Raw genomic sequence first — 21,314 nt, 5'->3', positions numbered from 1 at the left:
ATCCAGGAAGTAGAGCCAGCATAACTGCTTTTGCTTCAAAATCGTGGGTTGTGATTCTTACATGGAAGGAGCTCCTTCGGACATCCACCCACATACTGTACACAAACACATAAGCACACACATATATACATATACTTTACACAAAATTCAATACAAAAATATCAAATGAACATAATTTCATAATTAACTAGGTTTCGTTGGGAAGGGAGAATGTTATAATTATAAGGCAATCTCATGAAATAAGAAACTAATTTTAAAGCAAATTTAGAATAATGATCTGAAAATAGAAACATATATACATATACTCATATAAATACAAATATATTCACATAATCCTTTGTTCTAATGAAAGGACTATGAAACAGGCAAAATTTTGGAGAAAATGGTTTTGAAATCTCTTCTACTGGCTGAGTGCAGAATGAGGCCTTGTAATTCCAGTACAGAGGTGAAGGGAAGAAAATTGCCATAAATATATATGCATATAAATTTTGTGTAGTGTTTCTAATATTTAAGTTATAATTTTATTTTTACCTGCATAATATTACACAAAACTATTCATTTTATTTTGCTGGTAAGTTTTCATTTCTAGCTATAATTTTACAATAAAAGTAAGACTTGACCACATAGATTGATTCTGTGAGAGGAAGTTGATGACCTGGGGAAATACACTTTTTTGTAAAACCAAGGAAACTTAAGAATATTCATGAACATTTTTTGAGGGTGATGGTTTACTAAACATATCCACAAGCCAAATACTTTGTTCAGCCATAATACTAATAAACATATTCTGTTCAACATGAATGCATATATATGACTAATTGTTATGGGTTTTGTGTGTCATTTGAGCTTGAGCTACACTGAGATTCATAATCTATATTGATATATTGTTATGAAGCTTTGGTTTTCTTTAAAACATTATAAGTAAATATTTTGATGAAAATTAGAGAATACCAATATCGTATGTACAATAAAAATGAAAGTTGTTAACCAGACCATGTAAAGAGTATTTATGGTATGTTCAAATTCCAATAAGGTTTTAAAGAATAGAATTCTGTGACTATGCAAAGTAAACTGGGAATTTCAACTTGCAAAATAAGTAAGCAGAAATTCATGTGTATGTGTTAGAACTATTTGTTTTATAATATAAGAAAGGGGCTTGTTCCTAAGATATGATTTAGTAGTTCTTGTTTATTTAATGATACGAATGAGTGAACCTCATTTTCCCCTCTCCCAAATGGATTGTAGTTTGTCGATTTCACTTTACTCTTTAATAACAGTTCCTAAAACTACACATATAATGTTATGTTAAGCAAAATGGGTTTTGGAATTTCAAAACCCAAGTAAGAACCTGCCAGTTGAGTTCATCTCAATGATCATATGTGGATGTTTTAAAAGAAGGCAAATTGAGGTAAATATTTTCCATTACATCCACAGATATTTGTTTATTAGGTTATTTGCTTATTATACAGAAGAACACTTTAGTCCTCTTCAGCTCTGTCATCTTGTGAAGACGTCTTATGATCATCTGTGCTTTCTTTCTTGGTACTGCACTGTAATTGGTAGTCAGTGTAACCCTCTAGCTGTAACTGTTATGTATATATTCACATAATGTTTACACAGGAAGAATAAATGTTTGAGAGCAGCCACCCTGTGTCACAGAGATTGGGCATCTAAAGGAGTTCAGTAGAGCTTCAGCTTGGAGGCCACATATGTCTGGGCTTAAGTTTAAGCTGTCAGTTGGTGACTCTGAGCAGGAGATGCTTACTTATTTTCTGTTGTTTTGATTTGTTCTTTTTTATTTTATCTTTAAAGTAGTGAAACTAGGAAGCAAGAAATGAGGACAATCATCAGACAGTGTCATGGGTGGCGCAGATCTCTATACATGGTATCCTTCATTTATTTCCCTCCTTCAAACCACTTCTGTGTGTCCTCACACATAATCCTCCAAAAGTAATCATCTCTCCTTCTCTATCCTTTTTCTCTCTCCTTGAGCCTTCTTAATTAAGATTGTTTATTGTCTCAAGTTTGAAAGTACAATAAGAAGCAACATTTTGCTTATATTTGATAAATTTTTTCCAAGTGGCACAGGAAAACTTAAGGATACAAATAAATTCATTAGAAGAATAATTTAATTCCTTTTAGGACCAATTTGAATATTTAGTTTCAAATATTTTATTACCTCTGCAGAATATCCATGTTGGCCTATTTGTACTGATATAAAAATCGACGTGCGCTGGTATCTTAATGTGAGGCAGAAGGCTTTCATAGATCAGAAAGGTATTGTGGGAATTCCAAATCAACGGGCCGACAATTCCGTATCACTTAGGTAAAGCAAGGACCACTGAGCAGTTTGGCACACATAGAAGGATGGCTGAGGGATTTCTCTGGGGCTCTATTTTTACAAAGATACTGTCTTCATTCACTAATTACATAATTACTTTGCTAGTCATTCTCGGCTGGCTACTCCTCAAACGTTCTCCACATCCAGTACCTTTGTATTAGAAGGTGAGGTCCTAGAAATAAATTCTGTCATGTACATATTCCCTTCATAGCAATCCATGTTTGATCTGTCAAAATATTAGGTCACAGGGTTGTTTTTTAAATATTTATTTGTTTTACATACCAATCACAGTTCCCCCTCCCGCCCCTCCTTCTGCCTCCCAACCCCACCTCCCCTTCCACTCCTCAGTAATGGTAAGGACTCCCACAGGGCGTTAATAAAGCCTAGCAGGTAAAGTTGAGGCAGGACCAAGTGCTCCCTCCTCTCGGGCCTCCATCAAGACTGAGCAGACATCTCACCATCGAGTACTGGCTCAAAAAAAAAAAAAAAAAAAAGCCAGCTCAACAAGCTTGAAACACAGTACTGTGAGGGGAGGCCAATGAATCAATGAATCCAATTCCCACTTCATTTATTCCATTTGGCTTGGGTATTCTCTACACACATAGTCTGAAGCAACCAAAAGGTCATTTTGTTGCATTCTGGATTAAAAAAAATAATTAAAAGAAACTCCATATCCTATCCCTGTTCAATATTCTGAATGTAATCACACTCTTCTTCATAAAGGTAGTTCATTAACTCATTGAAAGCATGGCAGCTGGCCATTCAAGGGATGAGCATTCTTTCACTTGAGAGGGAGAGGCAGAAAATAGGAGGCCAGCCTCAGCTACATGAGACCTTCCTTTCAAAAAAGAAAAGAAAAAGAAACAAAAACAAAGTAGATAATACATGGTTTTTCCATGACCTCAAAGCCTCTAAATGGTTAAATTTTGCAACAGCCATTCCCCTTACTATGAAGCTCAATGGTTTCTAAACACCTGCTTCACGTCTTTCTACATAAATTCCTTTCATTTTCCTTGCGGTGCAAAGTGCGCAGTCTTATTGCTCTCCTCTCCGTCGGGGTGAAGGTATTGCTGGAACATGTTACACTGTGGAAATCTCTCCTAAAATGCACACTGACAATTGCTGTTATTAATGCAATTGATCACTAAGCTCCTACGTCTGGAAGAAGAGGGTCAGAGTGTAGTTAAATAGATCCAGATCCTCCCAGGCTACCATGGGGATGACATTCTGGTGAAAAGTTTAATGATAGAGGAAATTTTGAATTCCGAATCTCTTTTAGCATTGGCTAGCACTATTCAGCTCACATATGAATGTATTCCCATTAGTCTTGCCATCTGGTGCCCTAACATCTAACCACTAAGAGTTTTGAGCATTTGGGGAAGGTTTCTTTGGCAGCTCTTCTTGCCGTTAAAGTATTTCCCCTCTGAATATTGGCCCTCAAATTCTGTGAGATCCTGCTGAGCAAGGGGGCGAGGACATGGAGGGCAGTGAGTCTGAACAGTTGGCATTTCCTAGCAGTGACTCCAGACATCAATCTTTCCTACGACAGTCCAGGACACATGAAAACAAGAGCTCTCTTAAAAGAACAAATGGGGCATTATCCATCCAAAAGGAAGAAAGAAAGATGGCCACAGAAGCATATTTCTCAGGAAGCTTCTCAAAAAGGAATTTGTACTGAACTTATTGAAGAGTCCATTTGGCTATGAAAATACACAGAGAGAGACACACACATCATCTTTATAATGAATGTATTTATTATAGTCTAATACTTCATGACACAGATTTGGGAATAAATTTACTGCATTTAGAAGCATGTATGCATCTTGTGCTTTACATGTCATATTACTTAACAGACAAAAGCTAATCTGGTCACAGTTTCTCTGTTCCCTGTGTTAGACAGCATCAAAACTGGACTCAGTAGAGAAAAATCACAACATTTGATATGAAAGTTTATCACAGGGAGCGAAAGTTTAATTACAGGACAAACTTGTTTAAATTACTATTTTGGCTTATACTAGCTCATAATGTTATAGTCCAATAGATTTATAGATTCTTATAGCCACAGCGGACTGTGCAGCTCTGATGACAAAGAAGGCTAAGACTCATGGGTAGTAGACTATTCTGTGTTAGACACAGACTTTAACAAATTTATACATCATGGCTGTCTATAGCTGACACCCTTTGGCTCTTATTTAATGTACTATCATTTAAAATATTTTATTATTTATAATTACGTATATGTGTGCAGGAGGGCAAATACCCACAAAGGACAGAAGAGGACATCAGATCCCTTGAAACTACAGTTATTGGCAATTATGAGCTGCTCAACATGAGTGCTATGAAGTTAACTAAATCCTCAGCAAAAGCAGCATATGATCTGAAACACAGCTGTCTTTATGGTGCCTGGACCATCACTTGTAAACTGAAGGGTTTTGATGCTAATTATTTTAATAATCAGTTTCTCATACTTGGTTTTAAATTGTTTTTAAATACAAAATGGTACTCTGAGGGAAAGTCACATGTCCATAATTGTTCTTACTCCTTCTGCATGTCTGGGTGCATATGCATGCACATGTGTGCCTCTGCATGTGTGTGCAGACAAACATGTGTTTGTGCACAGGGTAAGACTAAGTCTCGTTCTTAACGGAACCAGAATCTTAAGGGTGGAGGAATCAGGGAAGAAGACGGAGGGACACATGGGGAGCGTGTGACTTCTTCGGATTTGAAGACAGATGCAGATGATAACATAAGAAACGCATGGACATACCTGTGTGTACCAACCATTTCTCCATTTTTAGTTTGGGTCTTTTAGGAAACTTTAGGTGTTTTCTGTGACCATAGCCCATTTTTCTCATGTAATATAATGACATTTTTGTACAAATATATACTTTCTGTTGAGAAAATTCCCATCCACAAACATCTACTCACACTTTCTCCCACTCCCATTAGTTCACTTTATTTCTTTAATTCTGCTTCTATTTTCAAATTATACAAACCCACTTTCATTTAGCTATTAAAAGTCTATGCAGTATATATATATAAGAAAAAAAACGTATAATATTGTCTTCCTGAGACTGGTTCAACTCTGTTATGTTTATCTCCAGTTGAAACCATTTCCATGAAATTGACATAACCTTGTTCTTCATGGGCAAATGCATTCCATTGTATACACCTGCCACATTATTTCTTTAGCCATTCTTATGTTACTAAGCACCTACACTGGTTTCATAACTCAGTGTTTGTGAATACAACTGGCGAAATAGAATGCTGTGCAAGTATATATAAGATATTTGGACTTGCTTAGTGGTGGTGGCTCGTGCCTTTAATCCCAGCACTTGGGAGGCAGAGAGAGGTAGACCTCTGTGAGTTTGAGGCCAGCCTGGTCTACAGAACTAGTTCCAGGACAGGCTTCAAAACTACAGAGAAATCCTGTCTTGAAAGACCATTATGGTCATGGTAGCTTTTGTGCAAATACCAAGGAGTAGTGTAGCTGGTTCAGTTTGTAGATCTCTCTTAACTGATGTCTGCATCTTGAAGCCTTTTTTCCAGTTTCCATTTAACAGTTTTAGAATTTTGGAACTTATATTAAGGTCTTTGATCCATTTGGAGTTCATTTTCTTAGAGGCTGAAAGGGATGTAATTTCATTATTTTACAGGCCAATATCCAATTATCCCTTTTTGTTGAAGAATGACTCTCTTATCTCCCATATAAATTTTTTAATATCTTCAAAGACATCAAGGTGATTATGGCTGTGTAACTTTAGGAATTCTACTTTATTGTTCTGCATGTCTGCTCTGTGCTAGCTGCAGGCGCTCTTATCACCATTGCTTCACAGTGTAACTTGAAGTAAGCTCTGATGATTAAAAAAAAACATTTTGCTTGTTCTTTGGTTTGCTTTATCTACCCAGATTCTTTTGCACTTCCACATGGATTTTCACATTTTATCTACTTCTATGAAGAATGGAATTGGAATTTTGAAGGGGACTGCATCTAATTGTTAGAAGGCTTTTAGAAGTATACACTAATTTTCTGAATGTAAATTATAGCAATACATGGATGAGAGTTTCCATTTCAAACTATATCCTTTACTTCTTTCTACTGTGTTTTAGATATTTTCATTAATGAATATCTCACTTCCTCAGCTTCATTATAGAGAATACTCTTTTTTTAAACTATGATTATGAATGAGATTCTTTCCCTGAATTCTTTTTCATCATTCAAGGATACTGTTTTTACATGCTGATTTTCTGTATTGAAATTATGTTCAAGCCTTTTATCACTTAGAAGAGTTGGGTCCTTGGAGGCTGGTTAGAACAAGGGAAGAAAATGGGAGTGCACACAATTGGAGAAAAAGAGGATGACCAGAGCAAGTGGTGCTGATTAAACCAAAAGAAAAGACATGAAAGCTATAATTAGACTCCAGTGTTTTGAAAAGCTCAAATAGAATCACATCTAAAATTCAGGCATATGTTTTAACTAGAGGAAACTGATAACATTTTTGAGGTAATTCATGACATCAGCAATGATCTTCAGAGAGAGGGGGTGGTAAGGAAGCAATTCTTCTGCCCTTCTTAGATGTTTAAGATGAAAACGATGGTCAGGGGAATTGTGTGTTATAAGATAGAGTGTTTATGTAAGTCTAACTCTGCTTTTCTTCTCCCAGCATTCAGTTTAGGTTTCCCCAACAAGCTCTGTTCTACCCTATCAGCACAAGTCAGTTTCTTTATTAATCAATTGTATTCACAGCATACAGGGGAAATCCCACATCACCAGGTTTATTATAAGGAACATTTAGAATTCACACTATGAGGTACCACAGAGGAAAACTAAAATACTCAGTTTAAAATTTTCAAGTCTTACTCTTTTTTTTTTTTTTTTTTTTTGCTGGACATAGCCTTATACTTTGCAAGTTCAGTAACACTGAAAATTTCTAATGTAAAAACTAGACTCGTTTGATATGGAGTACTAAAAAAACAATTTCAAAGCAGAAAGATAAATTGCCAGACCTGTTAGAAGTCCTTATTAGCTACAAAGAGAACTTGGCATGCTTTGCTGTTGCCCACAACAGTATTCTCCATCCACCCAGGTGGTTCGCTGCACAGGAACTCAGTTTGACTTGGGAACTCCCCTACTTTTCTAGTTGCCTGTCTTTTTTTGACAAGCCTGTATTGTTTTGCTCACTTGGTCATTTTTTCGTGCTACACCCCTTTTAAACTTCATAGTCATTTATGTTTTTGACTTCTTCTAGTTGAAGATACAAATTATGTAAATCTTTGTCCCAAGTGAAATGTTCCAGAGGTTCATTGTTTCTCTCAGCAGGAAAGCACTCAGCATAGGAGTGAGTGGGAGCACTTGCCAATCTAGTGTACGCCGTTCACATAATGGCAATTCTTCTCTATAATTCCTGCTCCCTAATCTAGGTTGTTCAAGTTATTATGTATGCTGTTACTGTGGAAGAGATGCCCACATTTTTTTTTTCAAAAGACGTAGATCCCTTGGAATCTGCTTCTTGTAAACAAGGAAAACATTGAAACATACTGAAGTCCACCGTAGGACTTGGACGTGACTAATCTGAGCTACACCCAAATGCATGAGGTTTGTTTATTGAACGAATAGGTGGCCATGAAAAGATATTAAAAAATATCGAATTCACTAGTTTTTGAAATGTAATACTCATAATGCTCATTTCAATGTCTGCCAACTTTTGTTAAAAAATGTTTTCTACATGGTGGACTGATGTATCAAATTTTTGAGACATTAAATAATCCCTTCAACCAAAATTGTCGCTTTTCTAGACTGTTATATTTCTTGACATTCCAGTGGTCATATCATTTGGTGGTTCTTCCGTTTCAACAACACATCCTCTGTTGAGTAGAAAGTTTTGGCTACACTTTCAAAATTAATATGAGAATTTCCTATCTGAAGACCCTGGCCAAGACCTCCAACTGTGTATGGAATGGACAGAAATCTGTTATTGGTCAATATTAAACCACAGGATAACTGTGAGCAGAAGGTTACAAAGGAGGAATGGCACAGCTAAGAGAAACAAGAGAGGCAATTGACTGTACTGTCTCATTTGTAACATTATTTATAATTAACCCTTACCATAACCTGATAATAAAACAGACAATAAACTGAACATTTACAATGACCTTTGGTTACTAAGTGGCCAGGTTATTCTGGTTGAAAATCCTAACAAAGGGTATACAAGTGTACAGACAGCTGTATGCACAGACCAGCTTGAATAACGGGGCTGTGTAATTTTTCCAAAGCTCAGTGTGTCTGTCCTAATAAATATACAGGATATATCATACACATGCTCTGTGTGTATCTATGTGCAAAATATACTCTGGCTTTTGACTCAGTCTTTTTGAGAGAAAAATACTTCATTTTCCTCACCATTCCACAAATATATCTTTATTCTATTTATTTTATTCTTTATTTATTTTATTGATTGTGCTGTCATTACCATTAATGAATAAAGAAACTGCCTTGGCCTTTTGATAGGGAAGAAATTAGGTAGGCAGGGAAGATAGAACTGAATGCTGGGAAAAAGAAGGGCAGAGTCAGAGAGATGCCATGGAGCTGCTGGCTAAAGACACTGGGAATTTTACCTGGTAAGCCACATGGCAATACACAGATTAATAGAAATGGGTTAAAATAAGATGGAAGAATTAGACAATAAGAAGTTAGAGATAATGGGCCAAGCAGTGTTTTAATTAATACAGTTTCTGTGTGGTTATTCAGGGCTAAGTTAGCCAAGTGGCTGGGACAAAGAAGCAGTCCCTGCAACAGAAATATGCTTTTTTCTCTGCTTCCCTCCCTTCCTCCCCCTCCCCTTCTACCCTCTCCTTTGACCCCTATGCTCCCAATTCACTCTTCTTCTCCTTCCTATATAGATTCATATATGTCTCTTTTAGGGTACTCTTTGTTATCTACTCTGGTTTTTCTTCAGATCATATAAATCTTTCACCTTTATTCTATTTCTTAAGTTTCTAAAAGTTGAATGAAGTATGCACACATGTACTCCATATATATAAAACAATCTTGGTTTTAGTGCACAAAGTGTAACTTAGTGGTAGAACAATCTTCTCATGGGAGTCACCATTACATTTCATAAGAACTGCTATAGTCCCTCAGAGGACATCACCCCTAAATAACCAAAGACCACATTAAGGTTTCATATACTCCCATATCAAAGTGCTTGGCATGAAGTTTTACATTAACTCTTAGTACCAAGATCACATTTAAGTTTCAGAGGAGTCTTCAAAGCATGACTTCAAAGGTCTATTTTAATTTATCATTTTATATTATATTCAATAACACCTCTTTCCAGGGTCACTGTGGTGTTTATTTTGTTGTTATGGCTATTTTGTTTGTTTGTTTATTTTGCCATGCCTAAGATATCTTGCAAGTAATAAAGATGTTATTCCTCAGCAATGGGGTCTTAGTCAGCCTCTGTGACACAGAACACGGTTCTGAGCAGTCTCTCCTTGTTCACTGGCAAATGGATTCTGAAGCCATTTCTACTTAGAAATCATTAGTATTTACTCTTTCTTTTTCTACAACCCTACTTTTATATTATTAGATAGTTAAGTTAAAAATAAATTCACACCCAAATATTAAAATAGTGGGTCTTGAGAAATCAAAATTTATCCATCTACATTTGAAAGTAGCTTTCAAAGAAGGATGGTAATCAAGGACTGGGAAATAATAACAGGATCACTGTGGGAAGCAGAACAGGATGCTGGGAGGACCTGCAAGGGGGACCTGGCTTGTAGGTGTTACTAACAAAATACCGACTATTGTTTTCCCATGATGTTTGCAGTCCTCTACTTCAGTAAGTGACATTGCTTATAGAATGAAGTAGTAGCACAGGGTTCAAGTAGTCAGGATACTAGGATGTAAGAGACACAAGAATACTTTCAATTTCCTATCATTACCTTCTTTGACTTGGTTACTTCAGACAGCTGATGGAAAGAAAATGTGTAGCATTGAGCTTAGACAGTTGGAAATGCTTTTAAGACACAAACTCCAGTTTATTAAGCATCATCTAAAGTACCTTCTCCAAGTGAGTCAGTATATAAGAAACACTGAGTAATAAAATATAAGTTTGTAATAAAATCATCATATTTTGGTTATTCATTTACACTTATGCTGTATGAACAAAAACTACTGATAATGATGTTATAGTTTTTATCAATAAACAATAAAACTCGGTAAAATATAATAAAGATCTGTATCATTTTGGGTTTTTTGTGGTCAGTGATGTAACTAGTCTGTGTACTGACTTTGAGGTACTCAAATGTCCCCAACCTCTGTATCTGTGAATCCGAGGGCCCTGGAATCACCATTAAACACCGAATACTGCACAATTCCTTCAATGGGGAGAGAGTGAATTAGATTTTTACATTGACATCTGTAGTCTTCTCTTGCATGGCGTTATTAAGATATTATCCTGTATATTCAAGTAGGTTCAATAGGTCTGGGAAAAGACAGCCTTTTTGACCATTAACAAGAATTGTCAGGATTAAGGGATTTATTAACTTTTTAGTAGGCAGGTAACTGAATGAAAGTACATCTTCATTTCCTCATCTATAGACAGGATTCTGAGGAATAGAGTTAAAAAAGTGTAGCATGTTTCCATGTGCTAGGCTAGCAGTCCAGGTTTCATTATTCTTTGATCAAGGCTAACCATTCCTTATCGGTTTCATCTTGAAGCAAGACAAAGGGAAGCAGCAATGCATCATTATGGAAATCATTCTAGTAGAACCCGTGAATCACATTTGCATTCATAAGGTTTAAGAAGCTTCACCTTAAGGTGTTTTGAAGATAGGGAATAAGGATCATCTGCAGGGCTGGGTCTCTTAGACTTGGCACAGGAAAAAATAGTGTCTTCTCTGTGGGAGCCCTGGCTACACAAATCTTTTAAAAAATTTCCCCTTTTATTATTTAGTATTAAACACAAAATGATGCAAGTTGCAATCTATAGATTTTCTAGAAATCAAACATTTGCTCATAATAAGTAGTAAGCAAATGTATTTTACACATTTTATTATAGTTTTTGCACTTTAAAAAAAAAAACCCAATGAATTACATGCTAGCGTAGCGAATCTTGTTTGAATATGTGGTATGGCATGACATATTGCATTGTCTAAGTTTTTCAGTGTTGAGCCTTTTACTTATTTCATTTCTTTATTCTTCTCTCATTCAATACATCCCTACTGCAACCTCTGCTTCCTCCACTGTCCCCAACCATCTTTTCTCTCCCCAAGATCAACTGCTCCTCAGTTTCCCTTTAGAAAAGAATAAGCTTCCCAGAGGTATTAACTGAACTCAGTAATACAATATGCAATAAGACTACATGCAAATCCTCATAGCTAGGCTGGGTGAAGCAACCCAGCAAGAAGAAAAATGTCCCACAAGCAGGCAAGAGAGTGAGAGACACCTTCGCTCCCATTATTAAGAGTCCAACAAAAATTCCATGGCAAACACCCACAGCATGTACACAGAGACAGAAACCAGCCTATGGCTTGTATGAGCCCCACCGGTCCGAGCTTATGGGCTTTATTTGTTGTTAAGCTGTTCAGCTGATGGCACGCAGGCAGCTGTAGTGCATCCAGGGTCTCGACTGCACAAGAGTCTATCTAAACTCACTTGCATGATTGCTGGCTGGACTCCTGGTGTTTATAATAACAAGCTTAGCCCTTGATGGCTTGTTACTCAAGCACTTCTCCAATTCCCCTTCAGATGTAGCTCGGCAAAGGAGAGTTTCCACCATGGCAGCTGGGAATGTGAGACTTAGAGAGAGTACTTGAGACACAGCTACTCTTTTTGGTAATTAAAATGACATCACATCCATCATCATTGCCAAAATCCTATTTCCTAGAAGGGAGTCACTTAGCTCAGCTGATTTCAAAGGAATGCTCATCAAAGGCCAGACCACAAGTGGACTGGAATCACCAGAGCCTTGCTCTTGGTAGGCAGGAGAAACTCAAGTGTTACACAAGCACAAAGGTTTCTCTCTCAGAGTCCCAAAAGGTCCATTCTATCATGATATCAAAGGTCTTAATTTCATAATATACGTCAGGAACCGTTTTAGTCCGTGTCTATCTCAGCCATATAGGTGAATGGGAAAAATACAGAACGATAAAATTTTTTCCATTTCAATTGTAATTATATAGCTGCACTTCATTGCCAAGCATTGAATATTAGTAGTAAAAGGCTTTAATGGATTGTATACATTTAATAAAGATTTGCTCATTTCTTTTGTGCATGTATGTATGTGTGCATGTGAATGTTCATGTGCATGTGTGTGTGTGTGTGTGTGAACTGCACCCATGTGCAAGCAGACACTCTGAGAGGCTATAACAAGACATGGAATCCCTAGGAACTGAAGTCACAAACAGTTGTGATTCTCCCAGTGTGGCCGATGAGAAAGATACCTGGGTTCCCTGAAATAGGAGCAAGTGCTCTGAACTATTGAGCCATCCCTGCATGACATGAACTTAAGAATTTATTTAAATTTAAAATGTTTGAAATTAACAAGTTCAATAATATAGCATACAGATTGCATTAGAATTCAGCAAAATGAGTAGATTTTTGGCTGCATATTAGTCAAATATACTCATACAAATGGACATTTTGGCACTGTAAATAAGCATAATTATTTCTAATTATACCATTGCAAAGGTCTAATAAAATGTTATGGGAACATAAAGTCTACAATTTACTTATAGGAAAAGAAAAATATCACTCTTGAACAGAATATATAATTTTATTAAATCTTTCCAAATAAAACACTTTTATGAATATTCTCATTTTTCCTCCTTAATATTTGCATTCATTTATTAGAGCAACCAATTTACCAATTCAAGCATTAAGGAAGGTAAACAAGAAATTAACTATTAATCCTTTCTTATTCCATTCACATAAGAACTATTGGAATCATTTTCTGTAAATATATTTTTGTAGCCATGCTTGAAAATGATGTACTTCCAATAAGCTGGATAGAGACTATGAAAAAAAATCCATTTTTCCTGCCTCTTTTCCACTCCTGGAAGGCGGCATAGGTGTGCCCATGGGGTCCGGTTACTGCGTGCTGTTTATGCAGCTGCACTTCATTGATCTTGGGTTCTTGTTACACAGTTTGTGATGGGAAGAAAAGGCTTTCAAAACAACGACAGACACAGGTCTTTAACCTCCACCTTTGTGGATCGCTTGTTCCACAATCACTTCTGTGGAGATTATCAGGCAGTAGTACTAGAGTACCTTACACCTCTCTGCCCTATGTTGTGGGTGTGTTAAGATCAGTATTTGGAATCAAATACTGGTAAGTCAAAAAAAAAAAAAAAGGCGTGTTTATTTTAATCAAGGCTTATTATAAGTAGCAGGCTCTAAAATGTTTGATATTGAATTTTCTATGGAGAAAATGGTGTTTAAATTTTTTCATAGGGCTTAGTTGGTAAAAGCTTTACCAAACTTGGAAAATTTGTCAAATTTACTACATCTTAAACAATGTCCACATAACATCTGATGCTACAACGAAAAAGCCCTTGCAAATCTCTTGTATGTATATATAATAAGCCAGAAGTTTGGGCCCTACCCAGTTTCAAATAGTTTCAAGTACTATGTCTGTACACTGATAAAGGACCTTCTGAAGAATTATTGCTCTTTCATGAAAAAATAATTCTTGAATGTCTTGAGTACAGTGTATTTATTAGAAGTGATTAAATGATTAAAACAATTACCAAACACAATCTAAGTGCTTACCAGACAATGGTTAAAGGAACACTTTTCCCTGCTTGACATGACAGGTGATCTTGGCAGCTCTTGATGCCATCAACTGTCTCTATTTGCTTCTCTGTTCTGAGGGCACATGGATGTCATGTGAAGTGGTGGACATCTTGGTAAGCTATGCGAAAAACCATGTACAATGCCTAGTGTGTGAATAACAAAGTATAATCTTAAAGATCAGCATCAAATATTGTTATAATTTGCTTATTCCAACAGACAGCCTTTGAGACATCTCAAAAGCCATCAGAAAATAATATGGTGTGATATTTCATTATATCCTAATTTCTCCCATTGTAGAATTTGTCTTTAATCGGAAAAGTGCTATCACACACCGAAAACTCACCACCTTTCAGAGACTATGTTGCTGCATCATCACACATTAGCTTTTATGATCTGTGATATTGCAAATGCTAGCAAAGCATAAATTTTGAAAGTCATTTAATTTCATTGGTGGTATATAATTGTGCCCCACACGATGTGTATAGTTACTGTTATACTTCAATTTCCATTCATTTATTATTTGTCTACTGTATGGTTCCAAAAATGCTCCAAAAGATCTCATTTTAAATGTCATTGTGTTAGCTAGCCTTTTATGAGATGTGCCAGGCTTTTCATCTGTTCTTACCAGAGCAAAGCACATGACTGAATGGAAACAACTTTCTTCCCATTCTCATTCCTTATTTTAAATCATGTGTTTTGCAGAGATTAATATTATCTGGGCTGCACACCAGGCACACCACAGTTCTGAAGACTATAACTTAAGCACAGCCCTGAGACAATCTGTCTTGCAGCCATATACTTCGTGGGTAAGTTGTGGGAAATTGAATAAATGAGACAGCATCATTTGTTTTTTTAAATCTCAAGTCTTTCTTCTTTTTCCTGTTAAACTACGAGAAGATGGGTTCTAGGTGCTTCATTTTCCTCTAAATGGCTCTTCCATCTCTAGAACACCAGACATATATGACATAAGTACTCTTTTCAGAATTAAATTTTTGTTTGGTGTGAAAGTACTCCTCAAGACAGACAGCAATATCAGAAAGTACCTGTCCATTATTATTATTTTACATAATTTTAGCCAGTAGGCAAATGTAAATATAATGGGTTTTAGCTCCAATATGTTCAGATAGAAATATTTTAGACATTCTATTTTTATTTAAAATTTTTCCATTTTTCAAATAACTGGGAAAGTTACCATGAAAGTTCACATGGTATAGGCCTGGTCCCCAAGATAATAATATTTAGGAGACTGGCACCCTTTCAGGTTTGGACTACTTGAAAGTCTACCTTTTACATCAGTTGGAGATACTTCCTTGGTGGTATTATTGGGTCTCAGTTGCTTCTTCCTGCTGTTTGTTTGAAGAGGTGACTGGTAAGGATCAAAGACATGCATGCTCTTGAAATTCATAATGAGGAGCCATAGACAAAAGGGTATCCTCACCATACATTCTACATTTGCAATATCCAAACTAGTGGATTAACTGAGCTTTTTTTTTTAGAGATGAGTTCTCCTCCTGGATTTCTTGGTAGTGATTTTATATCATTAAAGTACTCTCTGGGGGTAAGAGATGTGTTTCTAGAAACTGTAATATATAGGAACTATAGTTATTTGATCCTAAAATGATGGAATTAAATCTGCATTTATCGGCTCCATGGTTTCTACTTGACTCTGCCTCCTTTATCCCAGAATTCAGCCTATATTTCCCTGTTTACCTGTATTCCCTGTGAAGGCCCAAGACAGTTTCTTTATTAACCAATGGTATTCACAGCATACAGAGGGGAATCCCACATCAGTCATACATATAAGTGGAAAATTCAGATCATAACTAGGTGCCTTTTAACTCAGAGAAAATATGCAGGATTGGGTACTAACCCAAGTAGCAGACAAGGCAGAGAAGACCTGTAAAGCCTATAATAATACTGTTAATGAGCAAATCGTAAAAGAACCTTCCCCCAACTTTGTTGTACCGAAGACCCCTAGACTAAAACATGCCTTACTTTCAGGATTGCTGTAGCAAAACGCTATGAACTGAGAGGCTTAAAACAACACAAAGTGTATTGTTTCAGGAAGTCCTTGAAGCTAAATGGCAGTATCTCGGTGCTTCCAAAGTGGTGTTACCACAGAGCTTCCAGAGAATATAGGTGCTAGATGCCGTCCTGGGCTCTTAGGTTTATTAAAGAAGAATAACAAGCAATTGTAGTGGCATTGTACTTGAATTTTAATAAATAAAATGTGCCTGAAATCAGAGAGTAAAACAGCCCCATAGGATAACCTTACAGACCAGGCAGTGGTAACACACACCTTTAATCCCAGTAGCCATATCAGTTTACCATAGAAACCGAGTGGTAGTGGTGCATGTCCTTAATCCCAGTCCTAGAGAGGATTCTAAAATGGGAGGAGACAGTCTTAGTCTTATTCTGAAGTTTCCTGGAAGCAGGATCACTATTTTCTGACTGAGATTGAGGTAAGAGCCAGTGGCTGGCTGCTTTGTTTTTCTGTTGAACCTCAATTTCTTTGAGTTTTCATTAATCCTGCTTCAAGCATTCAAACTTTTCCATCACATCATTCCTGCTTCTTTGCTCATGCTTACCTTTTTGAACTAAGGAAACTGGTCATTCTGAATGAGGAACCCATGGGTGTCTTACTGAAAAATAAACAACAGGAAAGAATATAGCTGTATTTGAAGTTGACCAAGAACATTAGTGAGTTCATGAATTGTTTGTTGACAGGAGAAAAGATGCATCAGAGTATTATATACTTCACAATTTGAAGAAATCTTCTATTTTATGCATAATATATTTTTAAAAATGTGACAATGAATTTCAGAAAAGCTCCACACTATTATATTGCATTGTACAATCCTATATTAAAATGCCAATCCAGATACTTGATCCCAGTTTACTCCCTCCCTGTCATCTCTGCTATTCATGATTGTGCACAATGGCACCTGGAGTGCCAAGTCCCAAGTGCAGTGGTCAAGTCAGTGTCCAGCAAGCTTCAGGATATTTCTTTTGCTCTTTGACAGAGTATTAGTCAAAAGAAGTGGAACCAAATCTGTATCCAAAGGGGGCGGGAGTTTCCAGATATGTCTAAAGGAAAAGCATTGCCAGCAACAGTAGTATTGTGGAAAGGCAGGGCCGAGAGATTCAACCAGTTAGTGTGAAGGTTGAACACAAAGTTCTTCTCCAAGATTATGCAGGAACCAAAGAAATTCCAGACAATGAAGACTATCTCTCATTTAGACGACATTAGAGATGGTAGATACTTGAAAATTATGTGGACAGAAATCCTTGAAATGACTTCACATGAAGTTGTCCGCTCCACTGAAATTCTGAACTATTTCGTCATCTAAATAATTTCCATGCCTCCCCTTTATAATAAACTGATGATATCTATCTCTTGAATTTAATTCTACTGTACTGTCATAAATATTTCCAAATAAAGTAATGTAAACAAAAAATTAATGTGTCCAAAGTGAAAAATGAGTGCAAATCCAAGCAAAATGAGCTCCGCTCTCATCTATTCCCAAAGTAAAGTATTTTATATTATTCTGTCACAGAGAGGAAAAAGTGTTGAATTAGGAAATGAGTCCCAATAATGTCAGAAATTGCTCTTTATTTGGGGAGTGCTAATGGAGGAGCTGACACAATGAGGAAGAAAGGTAGGGGCTTAATTCAGCCTGCGCTCTTGACCAGCTTGTCCATATCCCTTCCCCTATGTATGGAAATCAAAGTCAGATTTCTGATATCTTTCTTTTCCTTTAATTATCTGTAAAATTTATTATCAGTGTTATAAAAGGCCTATAATTTAACAGTAACCAGAGCAACCACATATTTCAGAAGAAATAATAAATGAGTCATGTCTTTGAAAGAAAATTGGTGTGTGAGATGAAGAGCAAAATTAAGCTCAGAGACTATCGTTTTTATACTATCATGAAAATTAGAGTGGCCGATGTGTCATGTAAAACAATGAAAGTTACAGATTCAATTTTCTAGAATTTCTAACCATGGCATTTGTATTTTTAAGACAATTTTAAGCCCCATGCTATCTACATAGGCTGAAATTTATAAAATACAATTAAACTGAATGTCATTTTATTTACAATATACTGCTGTGTATGATTTTATACACTTGTTTATTCTCACATTATACATGTCAATGCAATGTGTTAGTGGAATTCATAATACATATATAAAATGTATTTAGATCATAACATGCATATTTTACAACATATAATTATATAAGAATCATTAGAATATTATTTTCTCCAAACTGAACCAAGACCCCCTGAAAGGTTGCTGTGAACACCCCCAAATATTATTTGCCCAACAAAAATCAGGAAGCAGTTTGGAGAAGAACTATGCCCATATTCCCAAATATTGTTAATATTTTTTTTACATTTAATGGGAGACATGCTATAAAGATGAATACTTTGCATTGGTATGGATCTTGGTTTATTGATACAAATTTAAAGTCAATTTTGTTATATATATATATATATATATACACATATTTATATTTCTGCTCTTGATTAAGATATTGTGTTTGTGCAGCTCATTTAAACATGTAATGTATAATTAAAAAATATAGGCTAATACATAGTCATCTATAATAGTCAAACTTGTAGTCATGTTAGTTAGATTTTCTAGATGTCCAGAGATGTATTTCAGATGGATAGGCATTCTTCAAACCTTTCAAAGACTACAGAATATGGCATTTAAAATATTTTAAGAATTTGGGACTTATCATGACAATGAGACACATCTGCTCCTGGCAGCACCAATTACTTCAAGAGGAAGATGGGTATCAAAGAGGCTCCTTATGGAGCTGATTAGCCAATTGGGCAAGAAACTGCTCTTACCTGGACTGCTTAATTGAACATGCAGAACCCATAGAGAAATGACTGCTGAATTTGCCTAAAGGTGAGACCATACTATGGGTTTCCTTCTTCACCAAATTATCTGCCATATATTCTGCAGGATACAGAAGAAAATGACTAACAAACTGCCAATATAGGTAGAACTGTATTTAAAATTCCCCACTTTGTGGAAAAATCTGCTGGATACTATGGGTCTTTAGGCTGAAGATTGATGCCCCAATGGTACATAAGAATGTTGGTTGACTGTCCAGGTAGCAAGATGTCTCAGACAGTTTTAGAGTTTTGGAAGAGACTTACAATGCACTTCCTGTTTACTTACATAATATGATATCCTTCTGGAGTTGTTGACCAAGTTAAAGAATTTATAGTTATAGTTTTCCTTAGATATGATAAAAGATAAAGTAGATATAAATATTATAACTGTAATTCTTGATTGATACCTGTTTTGTCATATGTAATTTTGCTGTTAAGGTTAAATCCTTCCTTTTTTATTTAAACAGAAATGGGGAGGTGATGTGGGATTTTCTTCTGTATGTTGTGAATAGCATTGATGAATAAAAAAACTGCCTTGGCCTGTTGATAGGGCAGAACTTAGGTAGGCAGGGAAAACTAAACTGAATGCTGGAAGAAAGGAGGCAGAGTAAGAGAGAAGCCATGTAGCTTTGCCAGAACTGGGTAGAACTTTACCCCATAAGTCACAGCCACATGGCAATACACAGATTAATGGAGATGGATTTAATTAAGATGTAAGAGTTAGCCAGTAAGAAGGTAAAGCTAATAGGACAAGCAGTTTTTTTAATAATATAGTTTCTGTGTGATTATTTCAATTCCTAGCTGCTGGAAATAAACAAGCAGCTCCTCCTCCAACATTGAACCATATGACTTAGCTGTTTGCTAGTGGACAACCATCCTACAAGCGCTGTTTTTCTTCCCAGCTCTGTCTGGATCTACTTTAAATCACAGGCAAACTCAGTGGCTTCATTCCCATGACTGGCAAACCAGCCAGTGTGTGCATGGACCATTTTGGTCCACTTCAAAATCTTTGGGCATGAAAAAATGTTCCCTCCATTCATATACTGCATGGGCACCCCCAGGCCTTACGTGCTGGGAGTCCTGCAACTGTCTCTGCATTGTGTGGCCCTTACTCTGTCCAGCGCTCCCAGACACAGAAAAGCTCTCTACATGCTCAGCAAGTTCTAAAACAAACATGAAATATCACTTTTTTCTCCTCTCTGCACCTGTGAAACCTTTCTAGGATTTTAGTTCCTTCAAGCTCTCCTCACTGATACCTCAGGAACGCTAATGACTACAGAGAAATGTGAACTCTTTGCCATTTTCTCTTTCTATTCCTGTTCACATGTCTTCAATCAAGACACGAATTCACAGGAGAGCATGTCCTCTTACTCTGTATTTAAAGATAATATTCTTCTCTCTTTAGTTCAGTCCTCACAGGAGAACATGTCCTCTTACTCTGTATTTAAAGATAATCTTCTTCTCTCTTTAGTTCAGTCCTCAGGCTGACCGCATTGCTGCTCTCATACTCTCCATTGAACATCTGTAAAAGCGTTGCATGTCACTTTCTGCCCAGCTTTCCTAGAAGAATATTAAAATGCTCTCATGTAGCCATTCAAATTTTTCTTTTCTTTATCCATTCTTTTTAATTATTTTGTACCAAGTCACAGGCACAATAGAGACTCTGATGAATTGACGCGATCTATTCTTTCTTCAGGAAATGCAGGGTCATCCCAGATCATCTCGGTTACATTAGGAGTCTGCTTCCTGATCTCTGGGAGATGTGTCCAAGCCTCCCACAGTCTAGCATTTTTACAAGACTAATTCCAAAAAGTGTGACAATGTCACAATATTTATAATCCTCCCATATGCCATTTCTTTATGGCTTCAAGATGCCAACTCTCAAGCACTGTTCTGCTACCTGCTGTGGGGCTGCATTCTGCCACCCAGCTCCCGCCACCGGCTAGCTTATGCCTGAAATAACAACACACAAATTGTATTCTTTTAATCACTGCTTGGCCCATTTCTATCTAGCCTCTTCTAGGCTAACTCTCGCACCGCGACTAGCCCATTTCTAATAATCTGCTGTAGCCCACGGGGTGGCTTACCAGGGAGATTCTAGCCTACATCCATCCTGGGTCGGAGCTTCATCGTGTCTGTCTGCCCAGGAATGGGGAGCATGGCATCTCTCTGAGGTGTCTGCTCCCGAGCGGAGAGCTGTCGAGTCTGAGCTCACTTCCTCTTCCTCCCAGCATTCTGTTCTGTTTACTCCACCCACCTATGTTCT

At 36.7% G+C, this 21,314-nt stretch overlaps 1 protein-coding gene across 1 annotated transcript in view; it reads left to right on the top strand.

Moving 5' to 3' along the window:
* Nucleotides 1–21,314, top strand: part of Agmo (alkylglycerol monooxygenase) — a 251,709-nt gene that overhangs the window by 78,149 nt on the left and 152,246 nt on the right. The window contains exon 4 of the mRNA XM_041658448.1: nt 14,841–14,944. Within this exon, the coding sequence (XP_041514382.1) occupies nt 14,841–14,944 (104 nt within the window). The remainder of the gene's footprint in view (nt 1–14,840; nt 14,945–21,314) is intronic.

This window comes from Microtus oregoni, unplaced genomic scaffold, assembly GCF_018167655.1.
Source record: "Microtus oregoni isolate MIOR12 unplaced genomic scaffold, Mior012 000009F_ref0000495, whole genome shotgun sequence".
NCBI lineage: Eukaryota > Metazoa > Chordata > Mammalia > Rodentia > Cricetidae > Microtus > Microtus oregoni.
Note: the sequence above shows the minus strand (reverse complement) of the source record. Positions and strands in the feature narration are given on the sequence as shown.